The sequence below is a fragment of the Acinonyx jubatus genome, chromosome X, assembly GCF_027475565.1.
Source record: "Acinonyx jubatus isolate Ajub_Pintada_27869175 chromosome X, VMU_Ajub_asm_v1.0, whole genome shotgun sequence".
Lineage (NCBI taxonomy): Eukaryota > Metazoa > Chordata > Mammalia > Carnivora > Felidae > Acinonyx > Acinonyx jubatus.
Genome location: NC_069389.1, coordinates 50,095,889 through 50,116,262, shown reverse-complemented (window position 1 = coordinate 50,116,262; position 20,374 = coordinate 50,095,889). Strand labels below are relative to the sequence as shown.

Genomic DNA, 20,374 nt, shown 5'->3' with positions numbered 1-20,374 from the left:
AAACTAGTACAGCCACTCTGGAAAACGGTATGGAGGTCCCTCAAAAAATAAAAAATAGAGCTACCAAATGGCCCAGCAATTGCACTCCTAGGTATTTATCCAAAGGATACAAAAATGCTGATTCAGAGGGGCACATGCACCCCAAAGTTTATAGCAGTGCTATCAACAATAGCCAAATTATGGAAATAGTCCAAATGTCCATTGACTGATATTCATCAGTCCCCTGATAAAGAAGATGTTGGGTATATATATATGGAATACAATAGAATACTATTCAGCGATCCAAAAAAAGAAAAAAGAAAGAAAGAAAGAAAGAAAGAAAGAAAGAAAGAAAGAAAGAAAAGGAGAAATCTTGCCATTTGCAACAATGAGGATGGAACTAGGGTGTATTTTGGTAAGTGAAATAAGTCAGAGAAAGACAAGGGTCATATGATTTCACTCATATGTGGAATTTAAGAGAGAAAACATGAACATAGGGAAAGGGAAGGAAAAATTAGATAAAAACAGGGAGGCAAACTATAAGAGACTCTTAAAGGAAGAGAACAAACCGAGGGTTGCTGGAGGGGAGATGGGTAGGGGTGGGCTAAATGGGTGATGGGCATTAAGGAGGGCACTTGTTGGTATGAGCACTGGGTGTTATATGTAAGTGATGAATCACTGGTTTCTACCCCTGAAACCAATACTACACTGTATGTTAACTAATTTGAATTTAAATAAATAAATTGAAAATAAATTAAAAATTGGCCAGTTATCATAACAGACACCTCATCAAAGAATGCACACAGATGGCAAATAAGCATATGAAAAGATGCTCCACATCATATGTCATCAATCAAATGCAAAATATGACAGTGAGATACCTCTACACACCTATTAGAATGACCAACATTTTGAATACTGACAACACCAAATGCTGAAAAGTATGTGGAACAAAAGCAACTCTCATTCATTACTTGTAGGAATGCAAAATGGTATAGCCACTTTGGAAAACTATTTGGCACTTTCTTATAAAACTCAACGTACTCTTATCATACATTCCAGCAATCACACTTCTTGGTTTTTACCCAGAAGAGTTGAAAAATTATATCCACACAAAAACCTGCATGTGATATTTAGAACAGCCTTATTTAGAATTGCTCAAACTTGGAAGCTACCAAGATGTCCTTCAGTAGGTAAATATAAAAATAAATTGGTATATCTAGACAATGGAATATTCTTCAGCATTGAAATGAGATATCAAGCCCTGAAAATACATGGAAAAACCTTAAATGTGCATTGCTAAGTGAAAGAAGCCAATCTAAAAAAAGCTACATACCGGGGCACCTGGGTGGCTCAGTCGATTAAGTTGCCAACTTCGACTCAGGTCATGATCTCATGGTTCATGGGTTCAAGCCCCACATCAGGCTCTGTGCTGATAGCTCAGAGCCTGGAGCCTGCTTCGAGTCTGTGTCTCCCTCTTCTTCTGATCCTCCCCGCTCGTGCTCTGTCTCTCTCCGTCTCTCTCAAAAATGATTAAACATTAAAAAAATGCTACATACTGCATGATTCTAATTATATGACACTGTAGAAAATGCAAAACTATGGTGACAGTAAAAAGATCACTGAAGCCTTGTGCTTAGGGTGGTGGTAGAATGAATAGGTAGAGCACAGATAATTTTTGAGGCAGTGAAAATACTCTGTGTACCATAATGATGGATAAATATTGTTATAGCTTGTCCAAACCTATAGAGTGTATAATGCTGAGAGTGAACCCTAATGAAAACTATGGACTTAAAATGTGTCAATTTTGGTCCATCAGTTATTATAAATGTCCTACTCTTGTGAGGGATATTGATAATGGAGGAAGCTATTCTTGTGTAGGAGTAGAAGGTATATGAGAAATCTATATACTTTCCTCTCAATTTTTCTGTAAACCTAAACTTCTCTAAATTAAAAAAAATGTTTTAAATGGCAAATTTTGTTATATATATTTTTACCATTATAAAATATGTAATTACACTCTTCCCAATAATAAAGTCTATAATATAACTACTGTGATAAAGACCTGTACATGGATTTTCATAAAAGCTTTATTCTTAATAGCCAAATACTACATACAACCTAGATATCCTTCACTGGGTCAGTGGTTAAACAAACATACATTCCACAGAATCTCAGTGACAAAAACAAACTTGATACATGCAGCAACTTGGATGAATCTCAAGGGCATGGTAGATGAAAAAGAGTGAATTACAAAAGGTATGGTTTCACTTATATAATTTTGCAATGACAAAATTATAGAAATGGAGAACGGATTAGAGATTGCCAGGGTTAGGGACCAAGGTGGATATGGCTGTAAAAAGGCAACATGAAAAAATAGGCAACATGAGGTATCCTTATTGTGACAGAACTATATTGTCTGTGGTGGTATACACAAGAATTTATATATGTGATAAAGTTGTATAGCAGTAAATATACATATGTACACAAGTGACTACAAGTAAAATCTGCATAAGATAGGTGGATTGTATCAATGTCAATATCCTACTTGTGATATTGTACTATATAATCTTGCAAACTGTTACCATTGGGGGAAATAGTAAAGTGTACAAGAGATCTTTGTATATTTTTTACACTACATGTGAATATACAATTACCTCAATAAAAATTACTACTACAAAAAATTCTGACTAATATTTTTCCCCAAGAATAATACCCTACTCTTTCATCTTTAGCATCATAATAGTTTATTTATTGGCTGCTAATGAGGTTTGCACAAGGCCTCAGATAATGAATAGCTGAGGCGCCTAGGTAGCTCAGTCAAGCATTCAACTTCAGGTCAGGTCATGATCTCACAGTCTGTGGGTTTGAGCCCCGTGTTGGGATCTGTGCTGACAGCTCAGAGCCTGGAGCCTGCTTCGGATTCTGTGTCTCCCTCTCTCCCTGCCCCTCCCCCACTCATGCTCTGTCTCCCTCTCAAAAATAAATAAACATTTAAAACTTTTTTTAATGATAATTAATAGCTCTAGACCACTGGCTCAAACTAAGCTGAAGCAGATACATTTTTTGATGCTTCTGATCTTCATTGATCACACTGGGATACTCTTACACTTTCTTAAGAAGTCATCTGGCATCCTATGAATTCCTCAGTGGTGTCAATGTGTTAGCAGGCTTCATGATCACTTCATAAGTGTGGTAGACATGGCTGAGGAAGGGATTGGGTAAATACCAGCTTGAAAGAAATAGTTTAAAGAGTTGGACTGTTTTCCCTGCAATAAGGTGACATAAAGGATAGGACACCTGAGTTCAGATCCCTAAAGGGCTATTTGGGGGCAAAGGAAGTGATCATGTTCTCTGAGGTTTTAAGGGTGAGCAAAGATAGGCTCAACTGTCAACCTCAGGGGTTGCAGATGCAAATATAAATTTAGCAGAAAGAAAAACTAACTGAGCTGCCAAGTAATTAGATTTGCAGTTTCTGGATGTAGAGAGTGTCCTGTTATTGGAAACATTTAATCAGAAGTAATTGAACATCTTTCAGAAATGTGGAAATTCCCTTTCAATGTGTAGATTCTAACATCAAAGTAATCATGTGAAACTAGGTTGCTAGTGCTTTATCTCAACATAGGTCTGGTCCCCTCACTGACTTTTCATTTTTTCTAATTGAAACTCTCTCTTCCTTAGTCATTGGAAGGGAAATAGAAGGGCTCTGAGGTCTGGGGATCCAGGTTCTGGGTAGACTGGAATATCTTTGCAGAAAAATTCAAGTTATTTTGTTTGTGGGAGCATGTAAGGAGACAGAACCCCACAGTAACCCCCTGAACTCCCCTTAGGAGATCGACATGAATGCAGGATAACCATAGGCAGATTTTAGTTCTGGCATTTTTGCATTTATGTGAGGTATGATTATTTCCATGTCTGATTTTCCTAATAGACTGTGAGCTTTTTCAGGGACAACATGTCTTACTTTTCTGTGTGTTCTTCCTGTATCTAGAACATTACACATAGTGGCGACTTGCTAGTTTCTCCATAGTTTCTTGGCATGATCAGATTATGGTGTAGTTTGTATACCAAACACTAGGCTGGCATTTTTTCCCAGAGGGAAGAGGGAGCTGGCTCCCAGATTCTTTTTGAGTGACACCTAAAATAGATAATGTGAGTATTTCTAAAAGTATCTCCCTAGCACTGCCTTCATTTAAAGGCAACCAGGGAGATAAAATGATACTTTTTTATTTTGTTAATGTTTATTCATTTTTGAAAGAGAGAGAGCACAAGCAGGGGTGGGGCGGAGAGAGAGGGGGACACAGAATCCGAAGCAGGCTCCAGGCTCTGAACTGTCATCACAGAGCCCAACTTGGAGCTTGAACTCATGAAACACGAGATCATGACCTGAGCCAAAGCTCAACCAACTGTGCCACCCAGGTGCCCCGAGATAAAATGATACTCTTAAGAGCTGAGCTTTTGACAAAGTTTCCAGGGCTGAACATATCTGATGCCTTAGGTGTGAGAAAAGTTGTGGGAATTTTCTTTAGACAGAGCTGGGATTACTGGATTGCGGAGGCCTTTATAAATGAGCAAGTTTTTCTCAAACTTATTAAACTTTACTGCTTTACTGATACATGTTCCAGTATGGAGGTCTCTGCTTCCAACTGTCCTCCTCACTCTTGGGAGTGAGGGCAGGGTGGGGTGAGGGGAGAGCAATATGTTGCTGAACCTTCAAAAGTGGAAAAAGGAAATTCAGAGAGGCTAAGTTAGGAAGAGAAAGGAAAGAGTCCTTGGCCTCTAGGGAGATGTGCTAGATGAGCCTGGCCTTCTCAGGCTCCTTGGTGGTTAGGTGAGAACATTCACAGTACAGGGACCTGGTGGTGTTGCTTGTTTCAATGGTGGGGAGGGGTAAGCGGGGACATGCTAGAAGCCTGAGCCCTGTCCTCACCAAGCACCTGTCTATCTGTGAGTCAGACCTTCCAGGACTTCCCCACAGATGGCACCCCTCCTCTTGCTTGGATTGCTCCCAGAAAGGGTAAAATAAAACAGCCCTTGGAAGGGGGGTGGAGGTGGAGGGTAGCCTAAAATTAGCCCATGGCCCTGATGCCTAGCCTTTAGGCAGTGTTGTTAAAAGTAGAAACCAAGGGACCTTGCCTACTTAGGCCCCGGGGCAAATAGGGGCTCCCTGCAGAGGGGCCACCAGGGCCCTTTTCTTCACAAGAGGGGCAGCAGTGGCAGCGACCCTTGGCAGCGTGGCCTCAGGCAGAAGCCCAGTGAGTATCTGGAATCTAGAACCCAATTATGCAGCCAGGGAGGAACGAACCCTTAGGATTGCAGGCCCATGGACCCGTAACCACCACCCTGCATAGGGTTTTCCCACTGGATCTTGTTTCTGGGGGTGCTTGGGAGGTTAGTAGGGAAATCTGCCCACAGAGGGAAGGAGGGTTATGATGATGGCTTCCTGCTGTCTGTGTCCCAAGAAAGTATGTGTACCTAGGCTCTGGGGTCTAAATGGACCCACTTCTTGAGGGAAATTGCAGCTATACAAAACAGAGAAGATAATGATTTGTCTTTGTGTCCCTGTGTGTTGTCTTTGTTGGGGGGTGCATCTGGATGGGCTCAAGAGCAGAAAGGCAGAGCTCCTCAGGTTGTGGGGAGGAAGATGAAGCTTAAAAATAGTCTAGTAATGCCTAGAGAACTGTTCTAGGGCCCACCAAAAACAGCCACTCCCCTGTAGGAGTTCTTAACTTGTATTCATAGACCCACAAAAGAGCCTTAGAATTCAAAGGGTCATAAAACATGGATGGAGCAAAGAATTACCTTTTTTCACCCCTAATCTCTAACTGAAACTTACCATTTCTTTTCAAGGATGAATGCAGACAGCAAATGTCAGTAGTATTACCAGTTACTATAATTTGGTCACCAGAAAAAAAATCAGACATTTCATATCATATTACAATTGTGGAAGAGATCTAAAATGTCATTTATGTTCATCATCACTTAGAAATTATTAATATATATTTGTATTTAATGGGTTAATAAAGAACATTTATTACTATATCAAGCAGTTTTAAAAATAGCTGTACTTCAATATAATTGGTTTACTTTAATCTTATGTATTTTATTTTATGTATTAAAAACCATTCTGAGAGGGGACAAGAGACTTAACCAGAATGCCATAGGGGTCAATGTCACAAAAAAGGTTTAAAACCCCTGCACTTTGGGGATCAGGAAAGGGATTCTTGCATAGAATGGTCATGTAATGACTCTTAGCTTAATAAGAGCTAGGTGAAGTTAGACAATAGATTAATTAGATTTTCTTATCCTGTCTAATAAGGCACAATTCACCAAATCCCTAAGCCAGCTGGGGTCCATGACTTGATCTCTCTATGGAGGCTCATTAGATGGGCCCTGCTATAGGCTCCTGGTATGACCTTGATGAGAGCCTCAGCATTTCCCTCTATACTCCTTTCCCTCTTTATCTCCCTGGAACCAGTCTCCCCTTCCCCTACCAAAGGGTAAATGAATCCCTATTTGCTATCAAAATAAATGATCCGTAAAAGAAACCTTCCATTACTGAAGTCCCTGGAATTCAGCATGACCCTCAAAGCTGAGGATTTGGGGAGCTGCAATGTGACTGCTTAAGGCAAGGGAAAGGGGCACGTGTTTGCTTTTCAAGTTGCAATAGAAAGAACAGGACGGGCAATAGGGAAACATGGATTCTATTTCTGGCTCTGCTGTTACCTTGATGTAAGGCACGTAGCAAATCCTTTGCCCTCTGAGACCTCAGTGTTTTTCATCCACAAAATGGGGATGATATTACCTACTCCACTATGTGAAATTGCTTTGAAAAGCCCAAGATTATAGGTGTGTTCTGGGTTCCTGCTAATGAGACAACGGGTAATAACAGCCATATGACCTTAGAAAAAATGTCCTGCTCTCCTCTGAGCCTTGGGTTTTCTATCTCTAAACTAAGGGAATTAAATTAAATGATTTATTTGGTGCATTCCAGATCTGAGGTTATAGGACTTTAAATAAGGAGCAATAGTAGAAATTGGAGACCTAGGTAATGATAATCACTTGGTACTACAGTTGCTGAGTTACTTACTGACTACTACATTCAGGTGCTATCCTAAACAATTAACTCATTTACTTATTAATTTAAATATTAACTCATGTAATCCTAACAATAACCCTCTGAAGCAGGTACTACTATCATCCTCTCTTTACAGATAAAGAAATAGGCACAGAGAGTAATCTGCAGTGATCTGCTCTAGGTCACACAGCTACTAAGTGGTGGAGCTTGAATTGAAGCAGAATTCCAGACCATGTTTTACTACTACTTTACATGGTCTGTCATTCTGCAGTGAGTGAAAAACAGACCCATTTCAAAGAGTTACGATACAGTGTCCTGACTGCTATAGTTATATAAGACCACAAATTCTGGAGAAACCCATCAGAAGTAACTACATGTGACAGAAAGAAGTATGACGTTTACAGAGAGACATCATTTCTCTTCCCTTATTGCTGGGTCTTGGGGTATAAGAAGAGTAGCAGGAAATGAGCCTGGAGATGTTGGCCAAAATTTGCTCATAAAGAATCTGTGAGCCAGTCCAAAGTATCTGGGCTATACTCTGAAAGAAAGGGGAGCCATTAAGGGATTTAAAACGGGATTGGCACAGACCAGATTTGTATTTTTAAACAATTGCTTTGTAATGTGAAGAAAAAGGGGAAACTAGCTAGGAAACTATTACAACAGTTGACACAAAAAAATGATTTACCTAGCTTATGTAAAGCACTGGCAATGGGGATAAGTCAGAGGGAGGTGGCCTGTAGAGGCCTCTAGGAAGTAAAATCCATAGGACTTGATGAGAAATTGGATGAAAGTGGGACAAAGAGATAAGCGGACTGAGATGAGTCTTGGGTTTTTGGTTTGGTTTACCAGGTGGATAGTGAGAAACAGATATGGATTAACTTTGCTGATGGTAGTGATGGTAGTGGTAGTGTGATACTGCTGACTTTGAAGGACCTGAAGAAATTCAGTGAATATATACTTTTTTTGCTGAAAAGAGAGCTAGCTAGGGGGCTTGGAGTGATAAACTTGAAAGCATCAGAATTACAGTGAGAGCTGCATCTCTGGGAATGGAAAGAAGATCAAGGAGAGAACAAAGGGGAGCATAACTATTTCAGGGTAGAACATAGGGGAGAAAAATCTGGAGAGGGTGATGGTCAGGAAGCCAATGGAGGAGTATGTAGGAGAAAGTGGCCAGTGGGGACAGATGTACCAGAAAGGTCACAGAAGGAAAGATAAGAGAAGGAGCCAGCAAATTTAACCACAAGGGTGACTGTTTAAAGAACTATTTTATTGTGTGGTTGAAGAAGGGTGGAGCCAGATTGCAGGGATTGAAGAAATGAATGAGAGAGAAGTAGATGGTAGAAAGCTCTTTGGTATATTTGGTGAAAAAGAGAGGGATGAAGAGAAAGCTAGCTAGAGTAAGACAAAGAACCAAAGAAGTGTTTTGTTTCCTAAGATGGTTGAGGGGAAGGAGCCAGTCAGGAGATTGAAGGGGCAGAGAGAGGAAGTTCCTTTAAGACCTACTATATTGCAGCTCCATGAGGCAGGGATTATCATTTCTGTCCTATAGATGAGGAAACTTAGTCCCAAAGAAGAGAAGAGACTTGCCCATGTCTTCTCAGCTAGTAACTTGGGGTGCTGAGTTGCGAACTTAGGTCTACCTGATTTCTAAAATCCTCTACTTATTGCACACCTCAAAGGAGTAAAAAGACCATATATGGAGTTGATGTTAGTGGGTGAGGAGGGGCCTAAAGCTGAGAGAGACCCCACCCACCCACCTCACATTTTTTTTTTCTATGAGGTATGTACCTGAGGTCCCAGGCTCACAAAGAGGGATGGAGGTATACAGTGAATAAAAGGAGGTGTATGGCCCTTAGACCATGGCTGCAGGGTATGGGAGAGAAGGAAGACTTGAGCTCTGAAAACTACCAGCTTACCCTGATGACATTACAAACTAAGGTGGGTGACTTTGGCTTTTGAGCACTAGGAACAAGACAGGTAAGGTCAAGGGGTTAAGTCAGTCACTGGGCCATGGGTAATTTTATAAGGCCTGGGGATAATGGTGAGAGAAGAGTTGAGGATTGAGACAAGGCTCTAAACTGGGTGTGGCAGAGAGGATGGGAAAAGGTTTGACCTAAAGGGATGGGAGTCCATAGGTTCCAAGGAGGTGCTTGGAATCAAAGTGATTTCTGTATTGAAGTAGTCCTGGAGGATAAACCAGTTGTCCACCAAAGAGGACGATTTGCCCTGGAAATGACTATTTTCTGCCATCTCTTTGACTTCATTTTACTTGAAGTCTATTCTTTGTAATGACATCTATTTATTTAATTAGTAAATTTCATTCAACATCTATTTCCTGTGTAACTCTGTTGCCTGAAGCATGGGACCTAAGTCTGAGTGGAGGTCACATATGAAGGACTATGAGGAGGTTGAATTTCATCTAAAAGGCTGACAGGTGGAACTGAAGGCCTGCCCCATCAAACTGATGTCAGAATGCTCAGGGATGACAACTTGACACCACACACACACACACAAAAACCATTCTGTTGGCCTAGCAACTGCCAGACTAGAGTCATTTCATTAGTCCACACTTTCTGAACTAAGGAAGGTGCCTCTACCAAGTCACCAGTAATGATGTAGACCCTACTGGGAATGGAGGGATAGAGATGGATACAGCGTTCCTTACCCTGGAGTTTACATACTGAAGCACAGATACGTGCAAATGTAGTGTGAAAGTTCATAGATAAAGTCTAGTGTGATCCTTTGGAATCCCTGAGCATGGGGAGGAGGAGATTAGGGAAGGCTTCCCAGAAGTAGGAGTTTGAATGTCAAGTAGAACAGAATATGCAAAGGCACCAAGCTGTGAAATGGCCTTATGTGTTTGGGAAGCCATCTCTGAGCCCTAACATAAGATGAAGTAGGAATTAAAAGCAGGGGGCACATGAGTGAAGAGCCTGATGGTGAAGGGTAGAGGGGGTAAGGTTTGGCATCCAGGCTTTTTGGTGTGGGCCCTCATTCTCTCTCCAATATTTGTCACCCACAGATCTGGCATATCCTTGTGCTCATAATGAGAATAGTTCTGCTGCAATCAATCAAGATGAACCTCATGGACATCACCAAGATTTTCTCCCTCCTGCAGCATGACAAGGAGGAAGAGGACACCGACACAGGGGAGAAGCAGGCTCTCAATCAAGCAGTGTATGACAACGACTCCTATACCTTGGACCAGCTTTTGTGCCAGGAGCGTTACAAACGTTTCATCAACAGTAGAAGTGGCTGGGGTGTTCCTGGGACACCCTTGCGGTTGGCTGCTTCTTATGGCCACCTCAGTTGTTTGCAGGTCCTCCTGGCACATGGTGCTGATGTTGACAGCTTGGATGTCAAGGCACAGACACCACTTTTTACTGCTGTCAGTCATGGCCATCTGGACTGTGTGCGTGTGCTTTTAGAAGCTGGTGCCTGTCCTGGTGGTAGTATCTACAACAACTGTTCTCCTGTGCTCACAGCTGCCCGTGATGGTGCTGCTGCCATCCTTCAGGAACTCTTAGGCCATGGTGCAGAGGCCAATGTCAAGGCTAAACTACCAGTCTGGGCATCAAACATAGCTTCATGTTCTGGCCCCCTCTATTTGGCTGCAGTCTATGGGCATCTTGACTGTTTCCGCCTGCTTTTGCTCCATGGGGCAGACCCCAACTACAACTGTACTGACCAGCACCTATTGGCTCGTGTCCCACGGCCCCGCACCCTCCTTGAAATCTGCCTCCACCATAATTGTGAGCCAGAGTACATCCAGCTACTAATTGATTTCGGTGCTAACATCTACCTTCCATGTCTCTCCCTGGACGTGAACTTGCAAGATAATAAAGGCACTGCATTGCTGCTACAGGCCCGAGGTAAGTGTCAAGCAACTTAGCTCTATAGACCTTCTGGCTTGGAGGTCCAAGGGCCACAAATCACTCCCCAAGCTAATCCTTGTGGGATGAATTGGAGAAAATACCATCTTCTCCCTCTCCTGAGACCCCAGTGGAGAAGTTATAGATTCCTTATTAGAGAAAGGATTACTGAGATAAGGTGGGGGATATCACTAGTAGAATTTCTAGCTTTGGCCCTGCCAATGACTGTTTTGTGGCCTTGAGCATGCCTTCTGTAGACTTCACTGTGTTCCTATTGGCACCATGCATTGAGGACAGGGCGGGGGGGGGGGATTTCTTAGAAGGAAGAAAGCAATTAGGGCTGCAGGATCCAGGGCAGGGTGGATGCAGTCTTGGGTGGGAGAATTACACTGATAAATGCTTCTTATGACCTATTTCTCCTTGCTGTAGCCACTCCACGGTCACTACTGTCACAGGCCCGTTTAGTTATCCGCAGAGCCCTGCACCAGGCCAGCCAGCCACAAGCCATTGACCAGCTGGATCTTCCCCCTGTGTTGATTAGCTACCTCAAACACCAACTGTAATCTTGCAGCCTTAACAGAAACCCACAATACCTACAAAAACCACCTGGGGACCCAGGTAGCTGAAGGGCACTAGAGCTCCACCCATTCACCTGGAGCTTCTCCATATACTCCACAATAAGATACTCATCAAAATAAATCCTGGTGGCTGCTCTCCTGTATTATCCTCCACAATAAAATCCTCATCAAAATAAATCCTGGTGGATGTTATGTCTGCTATATGTGTGGGGGGGGGAGTGGGAGTTTACTGGGGGAAGGGGTCTGGTTGGCCAAAGGGAAGGATAGTAATTATCTGGCATTTGACAGGCATAGGAGTCCTGGCCACTGACAGGGGGGAAAAATAATCCAATGGCTCACACCTCCTCCAAGATCTCAAAGAAAATTTAGAGCTGTATTGTTCTTAGAAGCAAGGTCAAAGAATTCAAGTGGTTGATTGGAATAGTAGCATCAGTTTGCTCAGCCTTGTACCTCTCTTCACTTTCCCGTTTTCTATAAGGCACCCTCTCTGGAGCTGTAACCCAATCTCCTATTACTCTGAGTCAAGTAACTAGGGATCTTCCCATTAATCCACCTTGAATCATAGACTGCATTCCCACTAGTCCAGTTTATATTCAAGATCTAATTGGGAAATCAAACTACCAAATATTTATGGCATAGAATTTAATGCAGAAAAAAATTGGTTATATAGATGATAGGTTGAGATGCCAAGAAGGACGGGAAGGTAACCTAGAGATTAGTGACAGCAGGATACTAACACCACCCCTAGGCTGGAGGAGTGAGGGAGGAGGTATGTCCAAAGTTCAGGGACAAGGGTCACTTGATGGAAGTGGAATCACAGGCTTGTCCAGGGGTGCTAAAAGGGAGGCACTGTTCAAACGACAAGAAAAGAAGAAATATCCTTTCTTTTTCCTTATTGGTGCCCTTCAGTCTGCCTCCAATGTCTCTCATTGAGGGAAATTAGACGTCAACTAATATCAGATACTGGGAAACAGGGGCCAGACCTCCTGCTGCATAGTGCAGAGCAGGGAAAGGTGCATAATGGAGGGGCAGTGGGAGAAAGTGGTGTTATCTAATCCAGGAGCTAGTATCACATAACAGAATTGGAAGTATATTCACATTGGGAGCCATAAAAGAGACACAGCAGAGACACCACTGGAAGCACAAAAGGCAGAGGCTAAGTACCATGGTTTCTCTATTTTTTCTAATCTTTCACCAGTGCTTCCCATTGGTTGAATCCAGCCAGGTGATTGATGAGGGAGCCTGGGAAATGCATCCTACACCCTCTATGATATGGAGAAGGGCAGGGTAAGGAGGCAAACATACCCTGGACCAGCACAGATAACCACCCAAATTCAGATCTAGGCAACTTTATTTTGCTAAAATCTTCTACAGTACCTTCTTGTGTTTCTCCTGGACAACTGTGGGTGGGGATGTGGAAAAATAGTGAAAGAGACACAAGTTGAAGGAGTGGAGGAGGAGAGCTCAGATAATCTTTATATATTTAGAGCTTTTCCTGCGAGCTGCCTTGACAGTTCCTCTATATCATGATCTCCTATTATGAGGAAAAGGGGGCAGGGAATAAGGCCTTGAGCTGTCTTGCCTCTCTCCTCCTTACCTGCTCACTCTCCCTAGCTCCTAGTGCCTGAAAGACTTTAGGAAGCCAAGAAAATTGATCATCTATCTCCATGATCCTGCCCTACTCAACTTCCAGACTTTCATTCTTGTTTTGGAGAATAATGCAACTGTTTATCTCCAAGAAGCAAGAGAACTGAAGGATTTGGCTACAAGCACAGACAGGGCTTCAGGGCAGTTGGCCCTAGCTCTCTTGTACCTTTATTTCAATCTAGGCTCCTGAGGAATGAATTGTCCAGGACCCCATGCCTGGCTCTGTCCCCTATCTCCCCTTAAAGCCCTTGGGGATTAGGAGTCAACTTCAGCAGCTCTATCTGATATAGGCCCCCTCGGAAAGTACACCCTTCAAATGGGGCCTAGCCAGGGTGGCCTTTCCTGTGCCATCTGGAACACAGATTCTCTGACCCATGAAAGCATGTAGATACTCTGGGCATTTCGAAGGAATTACATTTAATAAGGATGTAAGAACATAGCAAATTCTAGGCAGAAAGGAAGGGCTGGAACTCTCAGCCTCATTTCTCAGATGAGCAGACTGAGAACCGGACAAAGTTCAATTCCCATGTTATTGGTGGCCCAGCTCTCCAGAATACCTCTAGCTGTTATTTTTCAGCTTCCTGTGTTGCTGGTGAGCAGAGACAATTCAAGAGCTGGTGCCTTAGTTTCTTCCCCTCCTTGGGCCTAACCATTCCCATTTGGATAATAGGCTAGGGGTTGGAATGGGTCATCTCAAATTCTGATGATGAATCTTCTGAGGCAACTTTCCCTAGGAGCCCTGAGAAAGAGGAGGAGGCAGAGGTGATGTCTCTGTTCCTGGAGTGAAATATCCCCCTTGGCCTTTAGTTTCTTGTTGGCATTGGTCCCATATGATAACCCAGTCTCCCCACCACCACCATACTCCCACTTCCCCTGACAACAACCATCAGTTTCCAGGAAGCCATATCTTAATCCTTTCAAGTGAGCCAGGCCACTTCCCTCACTCCTTCTCTCCCTCTCTCCCTGTCTCCTGACCTCCCTTTCTTTCCTTCCTTCCTTCCTTCCTTCCTTCCTTCCTTCCTTCCTTCCTTCCCTCTTTTCCTCCCTTCCTGGCATTGCCATGAACCTGGGGCTGGCTCAGCTCTGCTCTTGTCACTGATCAATTTGTGTTCTCTCCTACAATGAGAAAATTTTTTTGCTTTATTCAGAAAGGTGGCCCTCAAAGACTGGATCCAAAGTGCAAAATGGCCCACTGGACTTCAGACACCAGAGAGATTCCCTTCAACTGCTAACTTGAGGGAAATTCTGATGGAAGAGGTTGTACTTGATCTTGGGCCTTGAATAGTGGAAAGGGTTTTAATCAGTAGAGACAGAAAAAAGAGGAAGGAATTCAGTGACCAAAGATCTAGAAGCAGGAAAAAGGCCAGTTTGGGTAAGCAGTTTAGTTTGTTTTGAGTTCAATGTATTTTAACCAGAGATAGGCTGGGGACTAGACTGGAGAGGGCCCTGAATGCTCTGGTCTCTTAGACTTAAAGATTTCAATTCTTAGAATGGGGTATGCACAGTCATAGGAATGATTTGTTGAATACATGGAGAACGTGTTCCCTGATTTCCCAGGGAAAATCTGGCGTCATTATATTTTAGTTATTTTTATTTTTATTTATTTTTTCATGTTTATTTATTTTTTAGAGAAACAGAGACAGAGTGCAAGCCGGGGAGGTACAGAGAGAGAGAAGGAGACACAGAATCCAAAACAGGCTTCAGGCTCTGAGCTGTCAGCACAGACCCCAACACGGGGCTTGAACTCAAAAACTGTGAGATCATGACCTGAGATGAAGTTAGATGCTTAACTGAGTGAGCCACCATTATATTTTTAAATTGAGATATAATTGACACATGACATTTTATTAGTTTCAGGTATACAATATTGCTTGAATATTTGTATATACTTTGAAATGGTCACAATATCTAGTTAACATCCATCACCACATAGTGACAAAATCTTTTCTTGTGATAATAACTTTTAAAATCTACTCTCTTAGCAACTTTCAAATATACAATACAGTATTATTAACTATAATCACCAGGCTGTACATTATATCCCCCATGAATTATTTCTTTTATAATTGGAAGTTTGTACCTTTTGATCCCTTCACCCATTTCAATCACCCTCTACTTCCCACCTCTGGAAACCACTAATCTGTCCTCTGTACATATGAGCTCATTTAAAAATTTTTAGATTCTACATATAAGGGAGATCATTTGGTATTTGTCTTTTTGTGTCCGACTTATTTTACTTAGCATAATGCCTTCAAGGTCTATCCACGTTGCTGCAAATAGCAAGATATCATTTTTTATAGCTGAATTCAGCTATATGTGTATGTATATGTATACATTTTCTTTATTCATCCATCAATGGACATTTAGGTTGCTTCCATGATGTGACTATTGTAAATAATGCTGTAGTAAACATAGGGGTGCATATATCTTATCAAGTTTGTATTTTCTTTTTCTTTGGATAAATACCCAAAATTGCAATTTCTGGATCATGTGGTAGTTGTATTTTTAATTTTTTGAGGGAACTACATACTATTTTCCATAGTGGCTGCAGCAATTTACATTACCACCAACAGTGCACAACAAGTTCCCTTTTCCCTACATTTTTACCAACACTTTTATTTCTTGCCTTTTTGATAATAGCCATTGTAACCAGGTGTGAAGTGATATCTCATTTTGGTTTTGATTTTCATTTCCCTGATGATTTGTGATGTTGAGCATTTTTTCATGTACCCGTTGGCCATCTGTATGTTTTCTTTGAAAAAATGTCTATTCAGAACCTCTGCCTATTTTTTTAGTCATATTGTTTTCGTTTTTGCTACTGAGTTGTATGAGTTCTTTATATATTTTGGATATTAACCCCTAATCAGTTATATGACATATTTTCTCCCATGCAGTAGGTTGACTTCATTTTGTTGATGAAATGTTCACTTTGTTAATTTCCTTTGCTGTGCAGGAACTTTTTAGTTTGATGCAACCCCACTTATTTTTTGTTTTTGTTGACTTTGCTTTTGGTGTCAAATCCAAAAGAGTCATTACCAAGACTTATGTCAGGGAGCTTACTGCCTATGTTTTTCTTCTAGGATTTTTATGGTTTCAGGTCTTACATTCAAGTCTTTAATCCATATTGCATTAAATTTTGTGTATAGTGTAAGATAGTAGTGTAGTTTTATGCTTTTCTATGTGGCTGTCCAGTTTTCCCAACACAATTTATTAAAGAAACTGTCCTGGGGTGTCTGGATGGCTCAGTCAGTTGAGCATCTTACTTTGACTTAGGTCATGATCTCACAGCTTCTGGGTTCGAACCCTGCATCGGGCTCTGTGCTGATAGTTCAGAGCCTGGAGCCTGCTTCAGATTATGTGTCTCCCTCTCTCTCTGCTATTCCCTCGTTTGTGCTCTGTCTCTCTCTTTCTCCAAAATAATAAATAAACATTAATTCTAAAAAAAAGGGAAAAAAAAGAAACTGTCCTTTACCCATTGTGTATCTTGGCTTTTTTGTTATAAATTAATTGACCTAGATAATTCCTACATTTATCCTGGCAGCATTAATTTCACCATCCTCTTGCAAGCCCAGAGCATTTCACTGCTTATAAATTATTTGTGCACTCATCACTTCACTTACTTCTTAGGATAGTTTCTGAACTACCTGGGGAAATCCTTCTCTTCCACAGTCAAGCAATCTGCTTCATCCTGGCACTTTTTAATCTGTATCCATCTATAGTCACAGAAAACTTAGCTTCCAGACACTAGTCTACTTGATAGCTCTTACTTTGCCAGTCTCTTCACAGCACAGGCTACCTCCTCCCAATAAAAAAGCAGAGGCTGAGGTAATGGCAGGATCTGATTCAGTGGCAAGTTCACCTGCAGTTCCTCTTTGACTTGTACAACACCATAAAACCTCCATTTTACCCCCACTCCTTTGGTCTCACCTGGAAATGCAGGTCCCCCTTTCCAGCCAGAACTTCCTGCTTTTCCAGAAGTGACATTCTTGGAATCCTATGGTTTGACACCCATAGTCTCTCCCATTCTTTCACTCAATAAAGATTTATTGAGACCTAATAGGTACCAGGCTCCGAGTTTCAGGTACCACATGATCTCCTATTTTCTCTCCATTTGTCCCCCTCCCCTGCATTCATGTCCTTCCCTGTCCATCTTTGATCCTGTGTTCTTTCAATCACTTCAGTCTCTCACCCAAGTACCAAACAAACTGGATGAAGCCATTGTCCTCTCCTAAGCCTGGACTGATGAACACCACAGAAGAAATTAAAATAAGTAATCATCATAGAAATCTAAAAAGTTAATATACATTGAATACTTACTATGTGCCAGGCAATATGCTCAATAATCACTAAGCATGGATTAACTCATTTAATTCAATGATCTTATTTTACTCATGTCCAATTTATAGATGAAGAAACTGAGGCACAGTAAGATTAAGTAACTTGCTCAAGATCACAAAATAGGAAGCAGAATCTCATGAAAATGAGATCACCATACATTCCTGGATGACAGCCCAGCTATGCCTTTATCAACTTGCCCATTCTCTACTGTAACTATTTCAAAAAAAAGTTTTTTAATGTTTATTTATTTTTGAGAGAGAGACAGACAAAGCATAAGCTGGGGAGGGGCAGAGAGAGAGGGAGACACAGAATTCAAAGCAGGTTCCATGCTTCAAGCTCTCAACACGGAGCCCGATGCGGGGCTCAAACTCACAAACTGCAAGATCATGACCTGAGCCGAAGTCAGACACTCAACCAACTGAGCCACCAAGGTTCCCCATCTTCTGTAACTATTTCAAACCTTGTACAATATTAGCAAGCTTCCTTGCTTTTCCTCTCACTTTGGGGACTTTGCCTCCCACTTCCCAGAATACCTAGAGGTCATTAGGCAAGACATCTTCAACTTGTCATTACAACAAACTCTACTACATCCACCCATCCTTCCCTCTTATCTTGGTCCCTCCTTCTATCAAGGCTAACTCATTTCCAGGGGCTCTGGATTTCATCCCCCACCCCTAGCCAGGGCCATCCACCTGTCAGTTATCCTGTCTCTTGTATCTTCAAATTGATTGGTTTTTCCCCTAAGCACATAAGCAAGCTCATATCCTTCCATCTTGTAAAAACAAATCTGAACCCCAGTACCCCACTTAGCCACCATCTCTTTGCAGTCAAACTTTTGGAACAAGAAGGCTACATACATTCTCCCTTTCCTTGCAGACCATTTGATTGCCACTCCACTGTAGCCTGGTGTATACCCTCACCCCTGCTCCACACTGGCTTTCCCCATGTCAACAGTGACTTCCTAGATAAACATACAATGTCATATTTTCTACTTTTATCTTGCTGGACTTCTGGGCAGCATCTGACACATGCACTCTTAGTTATACCATCCATCTTCATAAAATCCCTGTGTCTTCCTTGGCTTCTGAGAAACTCAGCTCTTCTGGTTCTGGTTTCACCATGCCAATCCCTCCCTTTCAGGGCTTTGTGGGCTGTTGTTCCTTATTCCTCTCTTTCTCTTATACCCTTCATCTAAGGTGCCATCACCAAGTCTGTCCAATTCTATCTTCCAAATACATCCAAAATTCAACCACTTCTCACCACTTCCACTGCCTCTACCCTGGTCTGAGTCACCATCACCTCTCACCTAGATCACTGTATGAACCTCCTTCTTGGCCTCATTGCTTCCTCCTTTGCTGTTACAGTGCCCTAGACATTTTACTAAGACCATGCCACTCCTCAGCTCAAAATCCTGAAGTCTAAAGTCTAAAATGGTTCAGAAATCCATAACAATCTGCTTTCTGTGTCCCTTCTAACCCCCTCTCCTACCACTTTTCCCCCACATACTCTGCTCTAGCTGCACTAGCTGCCCTGTTCTTCTAACATTCCAGTATGCTCCCACCTCAGGGTCTTTGTAATTACTGTCCCTTTCGCCTGGAATATTCTTCTTCTAGACACTCTCCTAGTTTTCTCCATCAGTTTTCTCAGATATTTGCTTGAATAATCACCTTTTTGGTAAGGCCTATCCCAACTGCCCTATTTAAAATGGCATCCTCCTACCAATACTCCCTGTACTTCTTTCTTGCTCTATTTTCTCCATATATTGCCATCTGATATACTACATATTTTACTTACATATTTCATTCATTGTCACTGTTCATTAAAATTACATTATCATAATGGGAAACATAAAATTAAAAAATTACAACAAATTTCATTCCCTTTATTTTTAAATTAATTTTTATTAAAGTATAATTAGCAGACAGTCTTATGTTAGTTTCAAGTGTAAAATATTATGATTCAACAATTCTATACATTACTCAGTGTTAATCACATTAAGTGTACTCTTAAAACATGGATGGACCTACAGAGTTTATGCTAAGTGAAACAAATCAGACAAAGACAAATATCATTATTTCACTTACATGTAAAATCTGAAAAACAAAACAAATGAACAAACAAAATGAAACATACTCATAAATGTAGAAAACTGCTGGTTGCCACAAGGGACGGGGGTTAGGGGATGGGTGAAATAGGTGAAGGGGATTAAGAGATACAAACTCCCAGTTATAAAATAAACAAGTTGGGACACCTGGGTGGCTGAGTTGCTTGAGTGATGGACTCTTGATTTCGCCTGAGGTCATCATGATCCCAGTGTTCTGGAATCAAGCCCCGTGTAGGGCTCCGCACTGAGTATAGAGCCTAGTTAAGATATTGTCTCTCCCTCTTTCCCTCTCCCCTGCTGGTGCTCTTTCTTTCTCCAAAAAATAAAAATAAATAAAAATAAAATAAAATAGTCACCGGGACGACTTACAGCATAAGGAATATATAGTCAATAATATTGTACTAACTTTGTATGGTGACAGACTGTAACTAGATTTATCATGATGATCATTTTGTAATGTATATAAATGTTGAATTACTATGTTGTGCACCCAAAACTAGCATCATATTTTATGTCAACTATACTTCAATTAAAAAAAAGAAAAATGCATTTTTATTAGTAAACTGCCTGCTTCAGAGCTTAGCCCTTGTTCCTAGTGTCAAAAAATAAAAAATAAAAACTGACATAAATAAATAAACAGATAAATAAATAAATAAATAAATAAATAAATAAAACTCATAATACCAGGAGGTGGGTATATGTTACAGTTAAGAAAAAAGGCCAGTTAAGGAATTGGAGAGTGAAGGCATGCAGAAATGGGGATTCCTATTTTATATTT

At 41.3% G+C, this 20,374-nt stretch overlaps 1 protein-coding gene across 2 annotated transcripts; it reads left to right on the top strand.

Moving 5' to 3' along the window:
- Positions 1 to 5,075: 5,075 nt before the first annotated feature.
- ASB12 (ankyrin repeat and SOCS box containing 12) lies at positions 5,076 to 11,683 on the top strand. 2 transcript variants are annotated; one of them, XM_015081337.3, is made up of 4 exons: positions 5,085 to 5,234; positions 8,838 to 8,995; positions 10,080 to 10,929; positions 11,359 to 11,683. In XM_015081337.3, exons 2-4 carry the CDS (start codon positions 8,840 to 8,842, stop codon positions 11,490 to 11,492), a joined length of 1,140 nt encoding a protein of 379 aa, XP_014936823.1. In that variant the 5' UTR covers positions 5,085 to 5,234; positions 8,838 to 8,839; the 3' UTR covers positions 11,493 to 11,683. The 2 variants fall into 2 exon arrangements, with proteins under 2 accessions (XP_014936824.1, XP_014936823.1); XM_015081338.3 differs by lacking the exon at positions 8,838 to 8,995 and having other exon boundaries at positions 5,076 to 5,234.
- The last annotated feature ends 8,691 nt before the right edge of the window (positions 11,684 to 20,374 follow it).

Coding starts and splice junctions, on each gene's coding strand:
- ASB12 (XM_015081337.3), top strand. CDS start 8,840: ATGTACCTGAGGTCCCAGGCTCACAAAGAGGGATGGAGGTATACAGTG. Junction 8,996..10,079: donor TGATGACATTACAAACTAAG/GTGGGTGACTTT, acceptor TGTCACCCACAG/ATCTGGCATATCCTTGTGCT. Junction 10,930..11,358: donor ATTGCTGCTACAGGCCCGAG/GTAAGTGTCAAG, acceptor TCCTTGCTGTAG/CCACTCCACGGTCACTACTG.